This window comes from Mesoplodon bidens (genome assembly GCF_964165515.1).
Source record: "Mesoplodon bidens genome assembly, chromosome: 2".
In the NCBI taxonomy this organism is placed as follows: Eukaryota; Metazoa; Chordata; class Mammalia; order Artiodactyla; family Ziphiidae; genus Mesoplodon; species Mesoplodon bidens.
Genome location: NC_138177.1, coordinates 33,798,957 through 33,823,599, shown reverse-complemented (window position 1 = coordinate 33,823,599; position 24,643 = coordinate 33,798,957). Strand labels below are relative to the sequence as shown.

At 35.8% G+C, this 24,643-nt stretch overlaps 1 protein-coding gene across 3 annotated transcripts in view; it reads left to right on the top strand.

Annotated features, from left to right (window-relative positions):
- COP1 (COP1 E3 ubiquitin ligase) overlaps nt 1-24,643 on the top strand; it is a 228,051-nt gene that overhangs the window by 202,559 nt on the left and 849 nt on the right. For all 3 annotated transcript variants that reach the window (XM_081225451.1, XM_081225452.1, XM_081225450.1), the window contains one exon: nt 22,880-22,924. In XM_081225451.1, coding sequence (XP_081081577.1) covers nt 22,880-22,924 — 45 coding nt within the window. The remainder of the gene's footprint in view (nt 1-22,879; nt 22,925-24,643) is intronic.

Genomic DNA, 24,643 nt, shown 5'->3' with positions numbered 1-24,643 from the left:
ATATTCTTCCCTCCTTTGTCATAGAATAAGTTACCATATAAGTGTGGGTTTATTTCTGGGCTCTCTATTCTGTTCCATTGATCTATATCTGTTTTTATGCCAGGACCATACTGTTTTGATTAGTGTAACTTTCTAGCATAATTTGAAATCAGGGAGCATGATACCTCTAGCTTTTGTTCTTCTTTCTCAAGACTGCTTTGGAGTCTTTTGTGTTTCCATACAAATTTTAGAAGTTTTTGTTCTAGTTCTGTGAAAAATGCCATTGCTATTTTGATAGGAATTGCACTGAATCTGTAGATTGCCTTGGGTTAGTATGGCCATTTTAACAATATTCTTCTAATCCATGAGCATGGTATATTTTTCCATTTGTTTTGTGTCAACTTCAATTTCTTTTATCAGTGTCTTATAGTTTTCCAAATACAGGTTGTTTTTTTTTTTTTAAACCTCCTTAGTTCAATTTATTCCCAAGTATTTTATTCTTTTTGATGCAATTGTAAATGGAATTATTTTCTTAATTTCTCATTCTGATAGGTTTTTTTTAACATCTTTATTGGAGTATAATTGCTTTACAATGGTGTGTTAGTTTCTGCATTATAACAAAGTGGATCAGCTGTACATATACATATATCATCATATCTTCTCCCTCTTGCATCTCCCTCCTACCCTCCCTATCTCACCTCTCTAGGTGGTCACAAAGCACCGAGCTGATCTCCCTGTGCTATACAGCTGCTTCAACTAGCTATCTACTTTACATTTGGTAGTATATATATATATGTCCATGCCACTCTCTCACTTTGTCCCAGCTTTCCCTTCCCCCTCCCTGTGTCCTCAAGTCCATTCTCTACATCTGCGTCTTTATTCCTGTCCTGCCCCTAGGTTCTTCAGAACCTTTTTTTTTTTTTAGACTCCATATATATGTGTTAGCATATGGTATTTGTTTTTCTCTTTCTGACTTACTTCACTCTGTACGAAGCACTCTGGGTCCATCCACCTCACTACAAATAACTCAATTCCGTTTCTTTTTATGGCTGAGTAATATTCCATTGTATATATGTGCCACATCTTGCTTATCCATTCATCTGTCAATGGACATTTAGGTTGCTTCCATGTTCTGGCTATTGTAAATAGTGCTGCAGTGAACATTGTGGTACATGACTCTTTCTAAATTATGGTTTTTTCAAGGTATATGCCCAGTAGTGGGATTGCTGGGTTGTATGGTAGTTCTATTTTTAGTTTTTTAAGGGACCTCCATACTGTTGTCCATAGTGACTATATCAATTTACATTCCCACCAACAGTGCAAGAGTGTTCCCTTTTCTCCACACCCTCTCCAGCATTTATTGTTTGTAGATTTTTTGATGATGGCCATTCTGACTGGTGTGAGGTGATACTGCTTTGTAGTTTTGATTTGCATTTCTCTAACAATTAGTGATGTTGAGCATTCTTTCATGTGTTTGTTGGCAATCTGTATATCTTCTTTGGAGAAATGTCTATTTAGATCTTCTGCCCATTTTTGGATTGGGTTGTTTGTTCTTTTGATATTGAGTTGCAGGAGCTGCTTGTAAATTTTGGAGATTAATCCTCTGTCGGTTGTTTCATTTGCAAATATTATCTCCCATTCTGAGGGTTGTCTTTTCGTCTTGTTTATGGTTTCCTTTGCTGTACAATAGCTTTTAAGTTTCATTAGGTCCCATTTGTTTATTTTTGTTTTTATTTTCATTTCTCTAGGAGGTCCATCAAAAAGGATCTTGCTGTGACTTATGTCATAGAGTGTTCTGTGTATATTTTTCTCTAAGAGTTTTATAGTCTCTGGCCTTACATCTAGGTCTTTAATCCATTTTGAGTTTATTTTTGTGTATGATGTTAGGAGTGTTCTAATTTCATTCTTTTACATGTAGCTGTCCAGTTTTCCCAGCACCACTTTTTGAAGAGACTGTCTTTTCTCCAGTGTATATCCTTGCCTCATTTGTCATAGATTAGGTGACCATATGTGCATGGGTTTATCTCTGGGCTTTCTGTCCTGTTCCATTGATCTTTATTTCTGTGTTTGTGCCAGTACCATATTGTCTTGATTACTGTAGCTTTGTAGTATAGTCTGCAGTCAGGGACCCTTATTCCTCCAGCTCCGTTTTTCTTTCTCAAGACTGCTTTGGCTATTTGGGGTCTTTTGTGTTTCCATACAAATTGTGACATTTTTTGTTCTAGTTCTGTGAAAAATGCCATTGGTAGTTTGATAGGGATTGCATTGAATCTGTAGATTGCTTTAGGTAGTATAGTCATTTTCACAATGTTTATTCTTCCAATCCAAGAACATGGTATATCTCTCTATCTGTTTGTATCATCTTTAATTTCTTTCATCAGTGTCCTATAATTTTCTGCATACAGGTCTTTTGCCTCCTTAGGTACGTTTATTCCTAGGTATTTTATTCTTTTTCTTGCAATGGTAAATGGGAGTGTTTTCTCTTTCAGATTTTTCATTATTAGTGTATAGGAATGCAAGAGATTTCTGTGCATTAATTTTGTATCCTGCTACTTTACCAAATTCATTGATTAGCTCAAGTAGTTTTCTGGTAGCCTCTTTAGGATTCTCTATGTATAGTATCGTGTGATCTGCAGTGACAGTTTTATTTCTTCTTTTCTGATTTGGATTCCTTTTATTTCTTTTTCTTCTCTGATTGCTGTGGCTAAAACTTCCAAAACTATGTTGAATAATAATGGTGAGAGTGGACAACCTTGTCTTGTTCCTGATCTTAGTGGAAATGCTTTCAGTTTTTCACCATTGAGGACGATGTTGGCTGTGGGTTTGTCATATATGGCCTTTATTATGTTGAGGTAAGTTCCCTCTATGCCTACTTTGTGGAGGGTTTTTATCATAAATGGGTGTTGAATTTTGTCGTGGGCTTTTTCTGCATCTATTGAGAAGATCATATGGTTTTTCTCCTTCAATTTGTTTATATGATTTATCACATTGATTGATTTGCGTATATTGAAGAATCCTTGCATTCCTGGGGTAAACCCCACTTGATCATGGTGTATGATCCTTTTAATGTGCTGTTAGAATCTGTTTGCTAGTATTTTGTTGAGGATTTTTGCATCTATGTTCATCAGTGATATTTGCCTATAGTTTTCTTTCTTTATGTATCTTTGTCTGGTTTTGGTATCAGGGTGATGGTGGCCTCGTAGAACAAGTTTGGAAGTGTTCCTCTCTCTGCTATATTTTGGAAGAGTTTGAGAAGGATAGGTGTTAGCTCTTCTCTAAATGTTTGATAGAATTCGCCTGTGAAGCCATCTTGCCCTGGGCTTTTGTTTGTTGGAAGATTTGTAATCACAGTTTCAATTTCAGTGCTTGTGATTGGTCTGTTTATATTTTCTATTTCTTCCTGGTTCAGTCTCGTGATAGTTTTTTATTTATAGGTAGTAACACAACAGATGTCTATATATTAATTTTGTATCTGGCAACTTTACCAAATTCATTGATGAGCTCTAGTAGTTTTCTGGTAACATCTTTAGGATTTTCTGTGTAGAATATCATGTTGTCTGCAAACAGTGACAGTTTAACTTCTTTTCCAATTTGAATTCCTCTTATTTCCTTTTCTTCTCTGATTGCCATGGCTAGGACTTCCAATAGTTTGTTGGATTAAAGCGGCAAAAGTGCGCATCCTTGTCTTGTTCCTTATCTTAGAGGAAATGCTTTCCGTTTTTCACCGTTGAGTAAGATGTTGGGTGTAGGTTTGTCTTATGTAGCCTTTATTATGTTGAGATATGTTCCTTCTGTACCCATGTTGTTGAGAGTTTTTATGGTAAATGGATGTTGAATTTCGTCAGAAGCTTTCTCTGCATCTATGGAGATGATCATATGATTTTTATTCTTCAGTATGTTCATGTGTTGTCACATTGATTTGCAGATACTGAACCACCCTTGTGTCCCTGGGATAAATCCCACTTGTTCATGCTATATGATCATTTTAATGTATTGTTGAATTCGGTTTGTTAATATATTGTCAAGGATTTTTGCAGCTGTGTTCATCAGTGATACTGGCCTGTACTTTTCTTTTTCTTGTGATACCTTTGTCTGGGTTTGGTTTTGGGGTGATGCTGGCCTTGTAGAATGCTTTCTGAAGCATTCCTTCTTCTTCAGCTTTTTAGAATAGTTTGAGAAGTATAGGCATTGATTCTTCTTTAAATGTTTGGTGGAATTCACATGTGAATCCATCTGATCCTGGACTTTTGTTTGTTGGGAATTTTCTTTATAACTGATTCAATTTCATTACTGGTAATTGGTCTGTTCATATTCTGTATTTCTTTCTGATTCAGTCTTGGGAGATTATACATTTCTAGGAATTTATCCATTTCTTCTGTGTTGTCCATTTTATTAGTGTATAATTGTTCATAGTAATTTCTTATGATCCTTTGTTATTTCTTTAGTGTTGGTTGTAACTTCTCTTTCATTTCTGATTTTATTTATTTGGGCCCTTTTTCTTTTTTACTTGATGAGTCTGGCTAAAGTTTTTAAAATATTTTTGATAACCACCCCTGATAACAGTGCATGTTAGGTATGTTCTAATTGTGAATGCAGGTTCCTTCGGATACCAAATAAAATGATTAGGTCTTATCAGAAAAACAAGTAAGTTGGGGGCAGAGAGGAAATATGGTAATCTGGTGATTCTGGTGTAGGTAGGTAGGTGATTCCTTCCTCTCTGTGTGTGTGTGTGTGTATGTGTCTGTCTGTCTGTCTTTTTTGTGTCTGTGTGTTTCTGTCTATACATACATATCTTTCCAAACGGACACTTAGACATGATTTTTTACTACTTTGAAGTTTGAGTAAGTTCTTGCTGTATTAAAGTTTCAAAATAGCCAAACATCTTAGAGGAAGCCCTACAAAGAAATTATACTCACTAGACTAATTTGTATATGTGTATATGGCTGTATTCCCAGAGAGAGAAGCATGTTATACCAAATTATGTTTAATGAATGCTGATTTTCATACTTATTTGGTACAGACAGATTCCAGTGCTAAAATTTAATGGTCTATCATTTTGTGTTTATATTCACGATCACCTTCGGCTCTTTTACCTTTAGATAAATTTTGAATTTCATATGCACTTATGTCTTCTGTCTGATTAATGCTACTGTTTCTTAAATCTAGTCATGCAATGTAAGAGATATCCAGCACCTAGAACACCATCTGTTTGCCATAAAAATATCTGGTCCACCTTGTCTTAGAATGATTATAAAAAATCTTCAACATGGAATACTTTCATTATTTATAGAAAACTCTTATTTATAAAGCTTAAGAATTTTAGAATTGAAAATATAATAAGCCAGCCAGCAAATCTAGAAGTTCTTTCGATTAGCAGTATAATTCATTTCCTCCTATTAGGTAAGTTAGTTATAAGAGTAGGTATTTGTTTAAATGAATCAAAAAGAGTTGAAGTGTGTTGAAGGTAATATATTTTACTAAAATAATGACCCATTATTCTGTTAATCATAGATTATGACTACATGTTTCTATTCATGATAGTCTTTATAGTTTGGGATTAGAAAGGGACACAGTATCATCCTACAAAAGGATACCAGTAGGGAGGAAAGAGAGCATTTATGTTTAACTGGGTAATCTTGCAAGTGTTCCCTTGTGATGAAGAAACTCCAGTCTCCAAGATCTTAAATTGGATTGGAGGGGTGGGTATTAGCCTGGCACCGCCACTGTCTGTACTGACTACATAGTATACTCCCTTCCACCTTATTTCTGTGGCCAAGTCCTTTTCTCTAATGATATTACTTGAAATCATACTTGTGGGGAGATAAACAAAAGACCAAATTCTTCATATAATAAGGCTTTTAGGAATCTAGGTATATGAGACTTAAGATGTAATATCCATATATAATGTCTGAGAGCTGAGGTTCTCCCATACATATCAAATGCTCACCTAAAACTCTTTCTCCTTCCCTTCTGAGTTTATAAATTCAGGTCAGGGCCAGTCATGTGATAAACTTACCAAATCAATATGCTAAAAACCATCAATTGGTGTACTTTATCAGTATCCATATGTTGATCATGGCTTTACTATGCTATAGTTGTGTGTACGGTTTTGGACAAGTTATTAAGTCCCTTTAAGACCATGTTTTTCCTTTGTAAATTGAGGATAAAAATAGATTAATATCTGTTATAGATACAACAGATTGGTATGTGGATTAAGTGAAATAATTTATATAGTCCTTAACAAAGTAACTGGCCTATAGTTCTCAACAAATAGTCATGTGATGATGGTAGAAGTTTATTTTTTGTTTTGGGGTGTTTTGTTTTTGTTTTTGTTTTTTGTTTTTTTAACTATCTCTGTAAGATAGTAAAATGAGACAATGAGATAAGTAAAATGAGAACCTTAGATTCTAGGATCACAAATTTTCTTTATTGTTTGTCTTGAAAATACAGTTCAAACAACTAATTCACTCAGTTTTAGATCCTTTATAGAATGCAGGAAGGCTGACTGTAACATTTTAAAGAGCAGGACCTCTTATTGATAGATTGTGGTTTTGTATTCATTCTCTCTTAGACATATTTACATACATTTTTACTAAGTCATTTCTGAAAAACCACATGCTGAAAGAAAGGTCAAGGACAAAAAAAAACTGTTTGTCTTACCAGTGGCATTTATTTAAAAACCATTGGAGATCATCTTGGAACCAATGTTTGAATATCTTTCTGTGGGCTCTCCCCATGTGCAGCATAGATCTATGTCTGTATTAAGGTAAATAACCACTCTGGGCAAATTGGGGGACTCTCCTGATAAATCAGATCCAGACAAAAGTGAAATGTGTGTAACTCCGAGGTCCAAAAACAAGAGAAACTCTGGCACAAAAACAGAAACATAGATCAATGGAACAAGATAGAAAGCCCAGAGATAAAACCATGCACATATGGTCAACTAATCTATGACAAATGAGGCAAGGATATACAATGGAGAAAAGACAGTCTCTTCAATAAGTGGTGCTAGGAAAACTGGACAGCTACATGCAAAAGAATGTAATTAGAATACTCCCTCACACCGTACACAAAAATAAACTCAAAATGGATTAGAAACCTAAATGTAAGACCAGACACTATAAAACTCTTAGAGGAAAACATAGGAAGAACACTCTGACATAAATCACAGCAAGATCTTTTTTGATGCACCTCCTAGGGTAATGGAAATAAAAACAAAAACAGACAAATGGGACCTAATGAAACTTAAGAGCTTTTGCACAGCAAAGGAAACCATAAACAAGACGAAAAGACAACCCTCAGAATGGGAGAAAATATTTGCAAACGAATCCATGGACAAAGGATTAATCTCCAAAATATATAAACAGGTCATGCAGCTCAATATTAAAAAAACAAACAACCCAATCCAAAAATGGGCAAAAGACCTAAATAGACATTTCTCCAAAGAAGACGTACAGATGGCCAAGAAGCACATGAAAAGCTGCTCGACATCACTAATTATTAGAGAAATGTAAATCAAAACTACAATGAGGTATTACCTCACACCAGTTAGAATGGGCATCATCAGAAAATCTACAAACAACAAATGCTGGAGAGGATGTGGAGAAAAGGGAACCCTCTTGCACTGTTGGTGGGAATGTAAATTGATATAGCCACTATGGAGAGCAGTATGGAGGTTCCATAAAAAACTAAAAATAGAATTATCATATGACCCAGCAATCCCACTACTGGGCATATACCCAGAGAAAACCATAATTCAAAAAGACACGTGCACCCCAAAGTTTATTGCAGCACTGTTTACAATAGCCAGGTCATGGAGGCAACCTAAATGCCCATTGACAGACGAATGGGTAAAGAAGATGTGGTACATATATACAATGGAATATTACTCAGCCATAAAATGGAACGAAATTGGGTCATTAGTTGAGACGTGGATGGATCTAGAGACTGTCATACAGAGTGAAGTAAGTCAGAAAGAGAAAAACAAATATCCTATATTAATGCATATATGTGGAACCTAGAAAAATGGTACAGATGAACCGGTTTGCAGGGCAGAAATAGATACACAGATGTAGAGAACAAACATGGGCACCAAGTGGGGAGTGCGGCAGGGGGTGGGGATGGTTGTTTGATGAATTGGGCTATTGGGTTGACATGTATACACTGATGTGTATAAAATGGATGACTAATAAGAACCTGCTGTATAAAAAAATAAATAAAATGAAATTAAAAAATTAAAAATAAAAAGACCTTGAGGGCAGGCCCCATCTGCTTTGCTCATGGCTGCATCCCCAGCACTGAAGCTAGAGCCTGACACTGAGCTCAATAACTATTTGTGGAACAAGTGAAACAGCTGTGCAAAGACTGACCCTGGGTCCTGGCATCTCTGAAGACAGCAAGCCTGGGTAAAAAAAAAAAAAAAAAACAAGAGAAACTTGATAAAAGAGAACCTCTGTAAGTGGTTTTAATAGAGGAATGATTCTGCCTGTTAGGAAATCCACTACAGCTCCGGAAGGTGAAGCAACAAAATGTTAGCACTTGGAGTATTTTCTTTCTTTGTATTTAAATCAGAGGGTACCATAGGGAAGTATATAAAGGCTTTGGGATGGTTTGAAGGGAATACAAAGGAGTGGAAAAATTGGACAATTGAATAGTATTACTTAACAGAACATTGATGGAAGAAAACCTCCTAAGAATCTCTGCATATTATATTTGCATTTCATCTCACAGGAGAGGAAGAGGATGCTCATAGGCAACTGTAGGTCATAAATAAACAGAAAAGCTTAAAGGGCAAATTCATTTGAAAGTGTTCTGTGGCTATAGGATCCTGAATGAAAATCAGATTCAGCTCTACACAGAATTCATGAATTCCTATGTGAGGAGAAAAGCCATTTTAATTTTCAAGATGCATTTTGAATACAAATGTTACCACCCTCTCACCCCACCTCAAAGAAAGAAAAGAATGAGGCAAAAGACCCTACTTTTATTTTTGTGTTTATAACCTTGGTATGAAAAGAACCTGAAGTATGTATAGTCTTTTATTTGTAGTAACACTGCAGTCGTACTCCAAATTAACACTATTGGCAATGAGCAAACAAGATATCTGTGTTCATAAAAAAGAGAATACCAAATAAGACAAGAGCCTCTACGGAGAGAATATTAAGGAACTAACATGTAAGGTAGATTGTGATATAACAGATATAATGTGGTTGTTATTGTTTGAAGGCTAGTTATCTCAAATTTTTATATACTTCTTTCTTCATATATTTTTAATATTCCTCAAAAATATATGTATATCTTTAAGGAAGAATATTAAATTCAGCCATCTTCTACATTGCTCTTTGTCCCCTAGGGAATTGTATTTGCAGATACTGTATGTCATACATAGTGATTTATCTTTTTCATCATGTCAAGTGCTTGTCTAAAGGGCTTAAAACGCATGTACAGTTTTAACTTAGTGAACGCTTTAAGAAGAAAGTTCAGTGCTTGTAGGACAAACTTTAAGACAGACCGCTTATATTAGTTTTTGCTAGCTATCTCAACTGCAGCTCTTGCTTTTAGAGGACAAATGTGAATAGTATTTCAGTATACTTCACATTTGCCATGTCACTAATAGTGTTCTATCACTTGAAAGAGAGACTCAGTTTTAAAGATTATATGTCTAGGTGTTTTTTTCCCCCCAAAAAAAGAGCTTCAAGGAACTTTCCTTCCTTAGTTTTACAACACAGACCATAAAGTTGTTTTGGGGTAGAAAATGTTTCTGAAATTTTTGAGATCCTTATTGAGCAAGGTTGTGCTTTAAACATCTAAATGGTGGGTGGAGGCGTGTGTCAGTTCTAAATTCTGTCTTAGGGTGATGTTCTGATTAAGATTACTGGAGTCAGGTTGCCAGGTTTCCTTCCTCTCCTCTCTCCTCTAAATATTAGCTTTGAACCTTTGAGCAAGTTACTAACCTTTTCATGCCTCAGTTTGCTCTTCTGTGAAATCAAAACAATGGTATCTTCTACATAATATTGTGGAATAAAATTAGAAAAAAATATATAGAAAGTATTGAGATAGGTGAGGAACCCAAGGTAAATGATTATTGATAAATAATAAATGTTGCTGTCATCTTTAATATTTTATACATTAATCGACATAGTTAGATAGCTACTTGTTTTTAATTGATCAGGTATTAATTTTGCAATGTAAAAAATATAATGTCTGCATTTAGATGGTTTACAACCTAGTAAACACAAATATTTTTAAACAAATAACAGTGGTATAAGCCTGAATGAAAGAAATCCTTACAAGAGAATTATCCCTGAAAATATTGGTCCTAGAGGGGGGAGGTTACTTCCAAATGGGAGAATTATAAAAGGCTTTATGAAGATACTGGCTTTTGTGCTGGTCTTCATAAATACAAAAAGAGTTGCAGAAGGCTTAAGACAATGAAAAGACATATCTGGAGAGAGGACCATAAACCAGCATCTGGTTACTACCAACCAGGCATTATATAATAAGTGTTATCTTAATTCAAAATCATCACTATAAATCTTTTAAGTTATATACTTTTGGTGTCTGTTTACAAGTGAAATTGAGGTTCAGAGAGGTTAACTGATTTACCCAAGAGAACACAACTGAATAAGGAGTAGTAGAGTTGAAATTTGAGTCCAGGTCTACCTCACTCCAAAACACATACTCTTTCTGCTACACTGCCTTCGGGTTGGAGAAAAGTGTGAACAAAGGTGTGGATGAGGGAAACCATAACAGATGTGTAGGAAACTTTTAATATAGTACACATAAGAAGTTGGGATAGAAACTCTCTTGGGGAATGAGGCTGGAGAGGTACCAGAGTATACAGTCTGGAATACCATACAGAAAAAGAACTTGGGGCTGTCTTCTATAGGGAGTAGTAAGCTGCTAAAGCCCACTGTACAGGGAGATTATCACACGAGAATATTTTCGTAGCAGTTATGTAGAGAGCATTGTAACGAGAGGAGATTAGAAGTAGAGAGTTCAGTTAGATAGGTTATTAAACGATTTAATCAGTATTTTTTCTGTATTCAGTTTCCTTTTAAAAATGTTAAAGTTGACCTCACGTATTACAAACATGTTTATTTAAAGGTATTCAGTATATTCACTTCAAAAAAAATCTTTTGAACTATTTTGAGGATACAGTTATTATCTCTCACCTACTGGCACACAGTTAAATTTTTTATTTTTTTACTTTTTCCAAGAATTTTAGTTGAACTTAATACATGTGAATTGAAGAGTTTTGTTAAGGGATAGGATTAAGGGTGACCCTAGGGCCTGGGCGCTGGGGTCAGGGGTTGAGACATCACTGAGGGAATAGAACACCAAGAGTAAATCTAATCCTATCTTCTCCTTGCTACTGACTCCTTGTTATCCATAAATAAAATCCTCACTCTGGTATAAGAGAGTTAGTTTGCATGTTTACCCCAACCTATTGTTCTTATCTCATCAACTAATACATAGGCTGATTCACAATTTCTCATCACCCCAAAGCATCATTTTCTTTCAAACTCGTGGCATTTCCATGACCATGTCCCTTTGCCTAAAATATCCTCCATCTTTTCTCTTGAGAAATTTCAACTATTACTCTTCCATGTTCCATTTGTGGCCTTGTCTGTGAAACCTCTCATCTCTCCCACTTTCCTTCTTGCTTCCTCAGTTACCCTTTGAACTCTGTATTTCTTATACTATAATAATACACGTAGTAGTTTTCTTTTTAAAAGTCCATTTCCCCTTCTAGTTTATAATCTCAAGATCAGACATCATGTCTCATTTATCTTCAGAACTCCAGTACCCAGCACAATGCTTGGCATGTAATATCTACCCTAATGATGATAAATGGATGGATAATGATAGATGAGTTTAAATGGCATGAAATTAATTAACTTTATGGTGAAGCCACTATCATATCCTGAAAGTGGTGGGATAATGGAATTTATTCTCTCTGTAGAAGCAATTTGGTGAATTACCATATCACCTTGTAGATGAGGGAAAGCTTTTTCCAGAGGCTTCTGTCAAAGCTAAGTTCTAAAGGCTGAGTTAGCTCCAGGGACTTGTGCAAAGGCCCTTAATCCTACAGTTTTGACCATTAGGTAGAGTTGCCTCTGAGGTCACTAATATCATCTAATGCCCAAATCTAATAACCTATTATTATTAAACAATGTTTTATCTTCTCATGATTTTTAACAGTTTTGACTACCTTCTCTTTTTTAAAAAGAACTTTCCCTCACTTAAAAACAATCACTTATAAGATGCATTCTATATGCCAGATACATATGTGTCTCATTTAATCATAACAACAACTCACTTAGCTCAAGTTTTTCTTTTTTTTCTTTTTTTTTTAAATAAATTATTTTTATTTTTGGCTGTGTTGGGTCTTTGTTGCTGCGTGCGGGCTTTTCTCTAGTTGTGGCGAGCAGGGGCTACTCTTCGTTGCAGTGCATGGGATTCTCATTGGGTGGCTTCTCGTTGCAGAGCATGGGCTCTAGGTGTGCAGGCTTCAGTAGTTGTGGCACGCAGGCTCAGTAGTTGTGGCTCATGGGCTCTAGAGAGCAGGCTCAGCAGTTGTGACGCATGGGCTTAGTTGCTCCGCGGCATGTGGGATCTTCCCGGACCAGGGCTCAAACCCGTGTCCCCTGCATTAGCAGGCGGATTCTTAACCACTGTGCCACCAGCGAAGCCGTCAAGTTTTTCTCCCTTCCCTTCCCTTCCCTCTTCCCTCTTCCCTCTTCCCTCTTCCCTCTTCCCTTTCCCCTTTCCCCTTTTCCCTTCCCTTAGCTCTATTAGCTCAGTTTTCACTAGCTCAGTTTTATTTTACAGTTGAGGAGACTGAGATTCAGAGAGGTTTGGTAACTTGTCCAAGATGACGTAGTTTGGAAGTGTTAGAGCTTTGAACTCAAGTGTTTCTGACTACAGTGACTGTGTTTATTCCACTCTGCCACTTGAGCTCTCTGTATAGCATAGTTTGTCTGCATATTTGTTCACTTGACTTTAGGGATACAGATTTAGGCCCATTTCGTTCTGATGGCCAATTACTAATATGTCCCAGAATACAGAAGTGAATTCTGTGGAGCTGCTTTTTCTGGTAAGAGAGGCCAAAAGACCTCTCTTAGGAGATCTAGGGGCTTAGAATTGAATATAAAATATAGCTTGTCACTTTAACAAGGATGAGATTCCAAATTGGAAGTAGAGTTGTTGGATACCCTAAACTCAAACAAGATAAGAAGAGGAAAGAATCAGTAGATAATTACCATACAATTGAACTTCACAGTAATGATGCTAATTTATCTGGAAAGATTTCATATCTAATCATAGTAATTGCTCCAGGGACTCAGAACAGGGAGGTGGGAGATGCTCACTTCTCCTCTATTCTTTTGTACTGTTCAGATTTTTACCACACATGTATTCTGTCTATTCAAGTAAACCATTTTTTTATTTTAAGAGAGAAAGAAGGTATCATAACAGTCCCTGAAGAATGGTGCATTATTGTCCCCATTTTTAAATCCAGCAATCTTGCTAAACTCTTACCAATTTTAATTACGCATTTTTACATTTTCTTGAATTTTTTTATGTACATAATAATATGATCCACAAGTAATGAAAGTTTAATCTACCTTTCCAATTTTGGTACCTTGATACATTTTATTCATTTTGACTTATTCCAATGGCCAGGAGCTTTAGTATAATACTGAATGGAAATGTTGATATCTGGCATCGTTATCTTGTTACTCACCAAAGGGAAAACTTTTGAATATGTCATGATTATATATGATTTCTGCTTTAGGATTTTTGTAGATACCCTTAGAAGGAAATTTCTTTTTCAGTTGTCAGCTTGTTAAGATTTATTATCATAAATGAATGCTGAAGTATATTATTGCTTTCTTTTGTACCTATTGAAGATGATATATTTCTCTTTGAAATATTGATGTAAAAATAGGTAACTTTTTTTTTTCTAATGTTAAACCAATCTTGCATTGTTGGAATAAGCCCAACTTGTTTAAGATGTATTATCCTTATACATTGTTAGAACTGACTTCCTGCTATTTTGTTTAGGATTTTTCCATCTATTTTCATGAATAACATTGGTGTATAATTTTTCTTTATTGCATTTTCCTTGTCAAGTTTTGATTTTATAGTTACATTAGCTTCATAAAACAAGTTAGGGAGTGCTCCTTTCTTTTCTTTCCTGTGGAAAAGTTTGTGTACGATTGGAATTACTCCTTTCTTGACTATTTGATTGAAATTGTAGGTAAAATCGTGTAAGCCTGAGGTGGAAATATTTTTTGACAGTTGATTCTTTTTTTTTTTTTTTTTTCTTTTTGCGGTATGCGGGCCTCTCACTGTTGTGGCCTCTCCCGTTGCGGAGCACAGGCTCCGGACGCGCAGGCCCAGCGGCCATGGCTCACGGGCCCAGCCGCTCCGCGGCATATGGGATCCTCCCAGACCGGGGCACGAACCCGTATCCCCTGCATCGGCAGGCGGACTCTCAACCACTGCGCCACCAGGGAGGCCCTTTTTTTTTTTTTTAATGCCTGTAGGATGATTCATGTTTTCTATTTCTTCTTGATCAACTTTTTATAGGAATTTTTCCATTTGGTTTAAATATTTGATTTGTTAATATAAAATATTTCCATTTTTTCTGCAGAATTATTATTCTTATTCTTAGAAGAGAAGTCAGTTTAACATAATGCTTATTAACATTTGGAAAAAGAAACTAAATAAGGAAAGGGGTATATTCTGATTTTGTTTAATAGGTATCTATTTCTTCAGGTTAAAGGGGTATATTCTGATTTTGTTTAATAGGTATCTATTTCTTCAGGTTAAAAAAAAAGTTGTTTATCATCATGAGTACCAAGGCTTATACATAAAACCATCCTTATTTTATGGGACTGTCTGGTCCATGAATATGGTATATATGTCAATTTATTTAGGTATTCTTTAATATCTCTCAGTGTTGTTTTATAATTTTCAACATGTAGGTCTTACTTATATTTTAGGTTTGTCTCTAAGCAGTTTATACTTTGATGTTATTACAGGTGGTGTTTTTAAAATTTTTCATTTGCTAAGTATTCACTGCTAGTTATAGAAATAAATTGATTTTGATATAATGACCTTATATCTGACAACCCTACTAGGTCAGTGTATTAGTTCTAGCAGCTGTTTTGAAGATTTTTAAAAGATGTTCTACATAGGCAGCCATGTCATTTACAAATAAAGGCAATTCTTTGACGATTGCACTGGGTAGGACCTCTAATACAGTGTTAGATAGAAGTGGTGAATGCAGGCATCCTCCCCTTGCTCCCAGTCTGAGAGAGAGAAAGAGTTGAACATTTCACCATTAAGTATAATGTTAGCTGGAAGTTGTTCATAGGTATTCCTTATCACCTTGAGGAAATTCCTTTCTACTCTTAGCTTCCTGAGAGTTTTTATTATGAATATGTGTTGAATTCTGTCAAATGCATTTTCCATGTCAATTATAATTACATGATTTTTCTCTTCTATTCTGTTAAAAATATTAATTACATTCATTGTCTAAAAAAATTGTTAAACCAACTAGAATATCTGGATAGAAACCACTTGGGCATGATATATTATTCTTTTTATTTATGGCTGAATTATGTTTACTGAGATTTTGTTAAGGTTTACACATCTGTTTATAAAGGTAACTGGTCTGTAATTTTTTAATAATGTCTTTTGCTTTGTTTGACTCACAAACTGAATTTGGAAGTGTTCCTTCCTCTATTTTCTGATTTGTTCTTTGATTTTGGGGAATTGCATCTTTCATAGGATTTATTTATTTTACTATATGTCAACTTTATTGGCATAAAGTTGTTTCTATTTATTCTCTATCTTTTTTAATATCTGTAGGATGTCTAGTGATATACCCTCATTCCTGATATTGTTACCTTACATTTTCTCTCTCTTTTTGTAGGGATTTATCAACTTTATTTCAAGAACTAGCTTTTGGTTTTAATAATTTTTACCTATTTTTGTCTTTTTATTTTATTGGTTTCTGCTTTTTATTACTACCATATTTATACTTGTGTTTTGTGTAATTTGCTTTTTCCCTAGTTTCTTAAGTTAAGCTGCAAGTTATTACATTATTAATTGTTAAACTTTCTGCTTTACTAATATAGACATTAAGAGGTATAATTTTCTATCTAAGCTCTGTTGTAGCTGTATTACATAAGTTTTAATATATTGTGTTTTCAATATCTTTTAGTTCAATACTGTTTCTCATTTCCTTGTGATTTCTTTTTTGAGCCCTGAGTTACTTAAGAATGTGTTTTTAAATCTCCAAATATTTGGAGATGTGTGCCAGGTGTCTCTTGTTATTGATTTCTGCTCTAGGTCTGTTTGGTCAGAGACCACACTTGTATAGTTTCATTCTTTTAAATGTACTGAGATTTGTTTAATGGTCTGGCACATAGTCTGTCTTGGTAAATAGTTTACAGGCACTTGAAAAGAATGCATATTTTTGCCATTTAAGATTTTATGTAAATATTAATTTGTTCAATTTGTTTCTGATACTATTTTTCATCTTTTATATCTTTTTTGACTTTCTCTCTACTTATTATTTGAACTATTGACAGAAGAGTGTTGAAATCTGCAAACACAAGTATGGAGTTATCTGTTCCAATTCAGTTCTGTCCGTTTTTGCTTTGTGTATCTTGAAGCTCTGTTTTACATATATATATACGCATTTAGCATTTTTTTAAATTGACCCTTATTTAATTATAAAATATTACTCTTATTCCTGGTTATGTTCCTTGTCCTGAAGTCTACCTTTTCTTTTTTCTTCTTTCTTTTTTTTTTTTTGGCCGCACCACACAGCTTGTGGGATCTTAGTTCCCTGACCAGGGATTGAAGGTGGGCCACAGCAGTGAATGCTCCAAGTCCTAACCACTGGACTGCCAGGGAGTTCCCAGAAGTCTACTTTTTCTTTTTCTTTTTCTTTTTTTATCAAGTACTAGTTCATTTATTTATTATTTTTTAAAATTTTTATTGGGGTATAATTGCTTTACAATGGTGTGTTAGTTTCTGCTTTATAACAAAGTGAATCAGCTATACATATACATATGTTCCCATATCTCTCCCCTCTTGTGTCTCCCTCCCACCCTCCCTATCCCACCCTTCTAGGTGGTCACAAAGCACCCAGCTGATCTCCCTGTGCTATACAGCTGCTTCCCACTAGCTACCTTTACATTTGGTAGTGTATATATGTCCATGCCACTCTCTCACTTTGTCCCAGCTTACCCTTCCTCCGCTCTGTGTCCTCAAGTCCATTCTCTATGTCTGCATCTTTATTCCTGTCCTGCCCCTAGGTTCTCTAGAACCATTTTTTTCTTTTTTTGGATTCCATATATATGTGTTAGCATATGGTATTTTTTTTTTCTCTTTCTGACTTACTTCACTCTGTATGACAGACTCTGGGTCCGTCCACCTCACTACAAATAACTCAATTTCGTTTCTTTTTATGGCTGAATAATATTCCTTTGTATATATGTGCCACATCTTCTTAATCCATTCATCTGTTGATGGACACTTATGTTGCTTCCATGTCCTGGCTGTTGTAAATAGAGCTGCAGTGAACATTGTAGTACATGACTCTTTTTGAATTATGGTTTTCTCTGGGTATATGCCCAGTAGTGGGATTGCTGGGTCATATGGTAGTTCTATTTTTAGTTTTTTAAGGAACCTCCATACTGTTGTCCATAGTGGCTGTATCAATTTACATTCCCAACAACAGTGCCAGAGGGTTCCCTTTTCTCCACACCCTCTCCAGCATTTATCGTTTGTAGATTTTTTGATGATGGCCCTTATGACTGTTGTGAGGTGATACCTCACTGTAGTTTTGATTTGCATTTCTCTAATGATTAGCGATGTTGAGCATCCTTTCATGTGTTTGTTGGCAGTCTGTATAGCTTCTTTGGAGAAATGTCTGTTTAGGTCAGAAGTCTACTTTTTCAGATATTAGTAGAGCCATCACAGCTTTCTTATGATTAATGTTTGCATGGTATATCTTCTCATTTTAAAAATATCTTTTTTTTAAATTTAAAGTGTGTTTCTTATAGACAGTATAGAGTTGCTCTTGCTCTTTTATAGAGTCTTATCATCTCTGCCTTTTGATTGTAGTATTTACATTTACTTGTTGGGTATTTGTCTGACATCTTGCTTTTTGTTGTCTATTCGTCCTATCTGTTCTTTGTCCCTGTATTCCTCCTTTTTTTAATTGAGTATTTATAATTCATTTTATCTCCTTTAATAGCTTATTAGCTTTACTGTTTCTTTTACATTTCTAGTGGATTCTCTAAGGTTTATAATATTCATGTTTAACTTATCACAGTCTGTCATCAGATTATACCACTTTATATTATGGAGGAACCTTCCAATATACATCTATTTTCCCCTTCTATCCTGTGTACTTTTGCTGTCCTATATGTTACTTCTGTTTATTATAACATAACATAATGTATTGTTATTATTTATGCTTTAAACAGGCAATTATCTGTTAAGAAAATTAAAAAATAAATAAGCAAACATCTTTTATATTTACCCACATATTGATCATTTCAAGCACTCTTCATCATTTTGTTTAAATCTGAGTTTTCATGTGTTATAAGAACTTCCTTTAACAGTTCTTACAGTGCATATCTGCTGCTATCTCAGCTTTAGTTTGTCTCAAAATATCTTTATTTTTAAATAATATTTCTGGGTTGACAGGTTTTTTCTTTCATCATCTTTAAAAGATATATCGTATTGGCTTGCATTGCTTCTGATGACAAATTGGTGATCGTGTTCCTCTATATGTAATTGTTGACCTAAAAGTGATTGCCAGTTACTTCTCTAGTAAAAGTGGGTTTATGCAGGATCATCAAAGAATTGCAATTCAGAGTTTGCAACTATGGTGAGTCACGTGCAAGTCCCCAGCAAAATGGAGAGGAGAACTCTTTTACAGAGGGGAAAAGGAAGTGGAGAGGGCTATAGTAAACAAAGAGTCCTTGTCCTTTTATTGGCTGAGTTGTGACTGTCTCTCATTGGCTGAACTCTTGGCAGGCAAGAAGAAAGAGTCTTTCTTCTTCCTCTTGGGCTCTGCTCTCGTCATAGGGTGTAAGAGCTGCCCCTTCTGGTCTTCCAACTCTATTTTAGTTGAGGTTTCTATTTAAGTCTTTTACATTCCCCCCAACCTTTTTTTTTTTTTTGCCGTACTCGGGCCTCACACTGTTGTGGCCTCTCCCGTTGCGGAGCACAGGCTCCGGACGCGCAGGCTCAGCGGCCATGGCTCACGGGCCCAGCCGCTCCGCGGCATGTGGGATCCTCCCAGACCGGGGCACGAACCCGTGTCCCCTGCATCGGCAGGCGGACTCTCAACCACTGCACCACCAGGGGAGCCCGTGTCTTCTACTTTTATAAAAAACTTGCTGCTAATTTTTCTTTTGTCTTTTCTTAATCTCTTTATCTTAAGAAGAAAATAGTAGTTGCATTATTATCTTAACCTTGGGGAGGCCTTTGCAGCAAAACTGCCTGTTTCCAAGAAGGAGGGAGAAAGTAATGAGAATTACTGGCTGGCATTTTAATTTTATTTAGCAAGTAAAAACAACGTATTCAACCAGAACTTATATTAGGGCTCTGGCAGGGTACAGCTACAGCTAAGAATTACTAGTCATTCAAAATGCAAACAAGAATCACTCAAAACCTACAGTGATAACCTTGTACATATCACTTCCGTACCTCTATGCTAAAGTAAAACACCTGGTTTTGTTTTTCTGTTGCATGTAAAAATTCATTTATCTTAAGCTAATATCTAGCTATCTGAAAGACAGTTTAATCCTAAATCCCTTTTTAATAAGTTCATGGTCTTTGGAGGGAGGGGCATACTGAGAAGTGAAGCTATTATTTTTCTTTCATTGTTTGTTAATTTGAATAGTTTTGAGTGTTTCTAAAATTTCTTTGGACACTCTGTCACCTATATGTTAGTCCTAAAAGACGATTCCGACTGGGAAATCACTTTCTGTGTTGGCTTATTTGTAAATGAGATCTTTATCTGTCTCCACAGGAAAAGGTGTTTAGAGTTACCTCTGGTAGCACCTAATATGGCCACCTCTAAATGCCATAATAGTCCTCGGGTTATAAAAAGACATCGTTTATTTATGTTGGGTAGTCATCAGATGTCTTCCTTCTTGGGTTTAGTGTAGTAATTGTACAGACTTCAAATCCCTCTTATGTGGTGATCTAACTAGATTTTTTTAATATGTATTGAGCATACTCTTTCATACTGTATAATAATATATCACATTTTTCAAACATTCTTCCACTAAGAATTACAAATTTATGTCATTCATAATCTCTATAACTGGCAGAAGTGGATTCTCCCTTACCCTCAAGGTGAATCTTCATCTCCACCAGGTTTTTCTACCTTCTTCTGTATTAAAAGGTGACTAGAACCAAAATGGCAGAAAGAGAGAGAGCTTTGGCTTATAAATTTTTCATTATCCTGACATTATGTATTCCCATAGCAGAGGGAGCAATTCTTGGTGACTGCAGCATCTAATGATGGTAATTGCTTTCTTGGAGACAGGAGTCTTTCTTCAAACAGAAACTAGATTAATCTGTTTGTAGCTTCATTTCTGGATGGTGCTCACAGAAGAATCATTTCTGGCTTCTCTGGTGGCAGTTGTGATGTAACACAGCTTGTTTAAAGTTCTTGCTAGAAAGAAATCCACATTACACCACAGTGCCTCTTTTTGTTTTCTGAGGCAGACATAGAAATTCCACCTCTGGAGAAGCTCAGAGTGAGTTATTATGTTCCCTAAGGATACCTCAAACTCACTCCAGCCACTTTCTGAACTCAGTTTACTAAAAGAGTAGTTAAATAAGGGGCATTTGGGAATATCCCTTATTCCAACCACACCCCCCGCAATATGGAAGTATTAATTCTATGCACATTCAGCCCCAGTGATAGCCCATAATTCCCCGAAGTAGATATTAAAACTAATTCTACTAGTGAATGTTATATTACCTGTGTTACTATTTTCAAGAATACATGTGCTGATTTAAGGGAAAAGCTCAGCGAGGAAAATATCAGTGTAGGGGAGAAAAACGTTTTCCCTAACCCTCTTAGGGTCCTTGGCTGGGTCTGAAGATTATGCTGACAGAGACAAATTAACAGGAGAAAAGCATACAGGTTTATTTAATATGTTTTACATGACGTGGGAGCCTTCATAAGGAAAAGAAGACCCAAGGATATAGACCTGTGTATTTTCTGCTGTGTTTGTGAAGAGTGGATAGTCATGTAGCAATGTGATAGGTTCGGGGGTGTGAGGTAATTGCACTCAGGAGTAGTAAGCTTCCGGGAAACTTGGCAAGGCCTGTTTATTTGGATTCTTCTTAGCATTCCTTTGTCGTTGGAGATAAGGATGCTCCTTTACTCTGGTTATAGGGAGAGCACCTCCCATATGAGGGTTTTATGACCTGTTTTAGGGGAAAAGGGTGAGGGATATGGAAGGTCAGAGTGACCTTCCTGCTTCTGCCATTTTCTCAAACTCCTTTGGCTTGAAATATTCAATATGCCACGGTGCCATATTTGGGGGTTGTGTGTTCCAGACTCCATCATCAGCAATTCCCATGCCCACCTCCAGAAGAAACATATGTCTTTATTCCTTCTTGATACAACTGACCATTGATGCTATCACCACTGACTGCATTCAAGGAATATTTTGATCCCCCAAATTTGGGGGTTAGTGGAAGAAATTATTTACTTCCTCTTCACCAGTAGCAACAAGGTGAGCATTTTTCAAAAGTAACTCTACTAGGAATCAAAGAGAAAGTTAAAAGATAGAAATGTAGAAGTTTGTAGAGCACACATGCCTTGTATCAAAGAAACTAAGGTTTAACTCAAATTGGCTGAAATAACTTTCCCAGAATACCGATCAAGAGTTTTCTTTCTTCTGTTCATCACTTTCTGATTAAACCTGTAGGGTATTCAGACAGATCCTATCCTTCAGTGAAGTTTGACCACTTTCTCTGTTTTTGAAAGCTATTATTTGGGCTTGGTCTTCCCATCAGCCATATGGCCTCTATGGCAGTTTTGTCTGTTTACCTCCTTCTGGCCACCTGCTCTTAAAAGCGAAAAGACTTGTCTATACTCCCAAGCTCAGAGCCTATTAGACTCTCTTTCCAATGGAAGGCATGTCCTAGCTCTTCCTACTCAATGAGATTCTCTCTGGTAAACTCAGTCTTGTCTATTTCTTTTTCTACCCTTTCTACCTTCCAGAGATAGTTATTTCTTAAGGCTTAGAATATTTTTTAAAAATATGTTACCACATGCATTCTATTTCAAGTAATCACCAAGGTTGTTAAAAATGCATATAGTGAGTGATAGAATAATTAAAAAGAAAGATAGCCTTCTTTCTCCCAGATGAATATTCACATTCTGTTTTATTTTGTTTTTCTAATACCAAATAGCTAGCAATAGAGATTTATGCCAATTACTGGTGTCTTATGGGAGAAAGTGAATGAAGGGGGAGTTTTCTGTGGAAAGGATTGTGTACTTTGTTTTTCTCAAGTTATTCTTATTTTTATTTCAGTCTTTGTTTCTCTTGGCTTTCCTCCTAGTGGCAATCTGTTTCTCTTTTATTTTTCTTTACATTTGAAAGTTTCCTACGCTGCTTCCAACTTAATTTTTTTATTAAAACTTAATCCTCAAAATATCGGATTTTTAATTTATAATTCATAGTTAAAAACATGTTAAAGTTGGTTTTCCAGTTTAGATTGTATTGGCGTCTTAGGGTGAAGTGAAGAAAGAAGGATGAAGGTTAAATTATTCTCCTGGACTGCCCTCCAGGAAATCCTTCTCTATACTCTAAAAGTTCTTGTTCTTTTCTAGGAGTCCAATGTGCTGATTGCTGCTAACAGTCAGGGTACAATTAAGGTAAGCTATTTTATACATCTCCATTTTTAGGCTATAACAGACTATAACTATAACATGGAAATGTAGAGTTGTACTAAGCCTTAGAGAGCATGCCAAATCATGGGTCTCTGTCTGCTTGGAAATGGCTTTGATTGAAGGGGAAAAGAATAGGTAGCTTGCAACTAGGGGGAAGATGCTAGTACTTGTTAGAGGTTTTACGAATGCTGAAGAGACTGAAAGGCGGTCAGGAAGAAAAACAGATGAAGACTGTTAAGCATTCACGGTGGGGCGAGCACTGCTGAGCTTCGGTCATGCCAGTGCAGCTACCCCAACAGGGTATTCAGGGAACAAGATCCAAGATACAGCAGCAGATGCTTAGACATTTACCAGGTTTTAAAATGTCTTACTCTGATTTTACTCTTCTCTTCCTCGTGTTTCTCTTCCTTCTCTTCCATGACAAGGAGATTTTTCCTCAGTTGCTAGGGGAAGAAAAGGTATTCTAGTGTTCCGTTGAAAATTGATTGATCATGTGATCATGCAATTGGTATAATCTGAAAACTTTCATGTCTCTTTGCTCACAGTCTCATTCCCAAATTCATATATAGTTTTCCACATACTTTTCTTTGTAGTTAGGAGTTCAAGGAAGTAAAAATTTTATCTAGTTATACCATTGGATATTCAGCACTTGGGCACAGTACATTGGATAAATAAATCCTGAGCTAAGCAGTGAGCTTTTAAACAAAACACCATTTTGGAGGAGGTTTTTAGTACATGGGTTTGATTAGCACTTATTCTGTGAGTACCAGTTCTTTCCACATATTCTCTGCTGATACAGAAGTGTCAGGATGTATTTTTTAAATAATATGTATCTATTTTCCTGCCAGTTAGCATTAATTTTGCCATGGCTTCCTTCCACTCATCCTGAGTGGAGAATGACCCAGCAACCAAGAGAGCAAATCCAAACCTCACACATTGTCCTACAGAGATGAAATGAGCAAACTCAAAGCAGAACTGCACTGTTAGCTAGTCAAATTAATTTACATGGTATACTTATTTTTTTGCAGCCAGTTTCTTTATTTGGAAAGCCTCATTAGAGAGCCAGGGCTGTGTTCTGGAAGCCTCAAGCAACATGGTAGAAGGTCTTGGAATCTCTGTTTTAAGTGGCTCTCTATAGTCTCTCAGTTTTTCTTTACTTTATTCTCATGGCAAGGCATGTATTGAAAAAGCTGTACTGTATTCTTCAACAAGTTTGGCCTTTGAGGCAATTGGGATTGCTAATGTTTCTACAGAAAGCTCAAAGCTACATACATACTTATAGGATCTCAGCGACAAATCTAAGATTTTTGTTCAACAGCATTAACCTCTTATGTAAAGTAGCCTGCTTGGCAAATGTAAAGACAAAAAGCATTATGAAAGCACAGATATAAGTCAAGCCTTAGCACGGCAGAAGATAAGTTGCTCCTTTAATTCTTTGCCACCTGGAATTACAGTCTCCATCTAACATAATCCTTTTTGACAGTGCTCATAATTGTCCACATGTTCAATGTCCTTTCTCAGCCATTTCTTCTACTCTTTTTATAACTGATCATTGCTTCTTCTTATTTTTATTTTATTTATTTTTATACATCTTTATTGAAGTATAATTCTTCTTATTTTTAGTTTTAGCACAACTTTTTTGTATGATAAGGTACTACTTTAAGTCTAATAGCTAACAAAATATCTCGACACCCAAATGCTTGA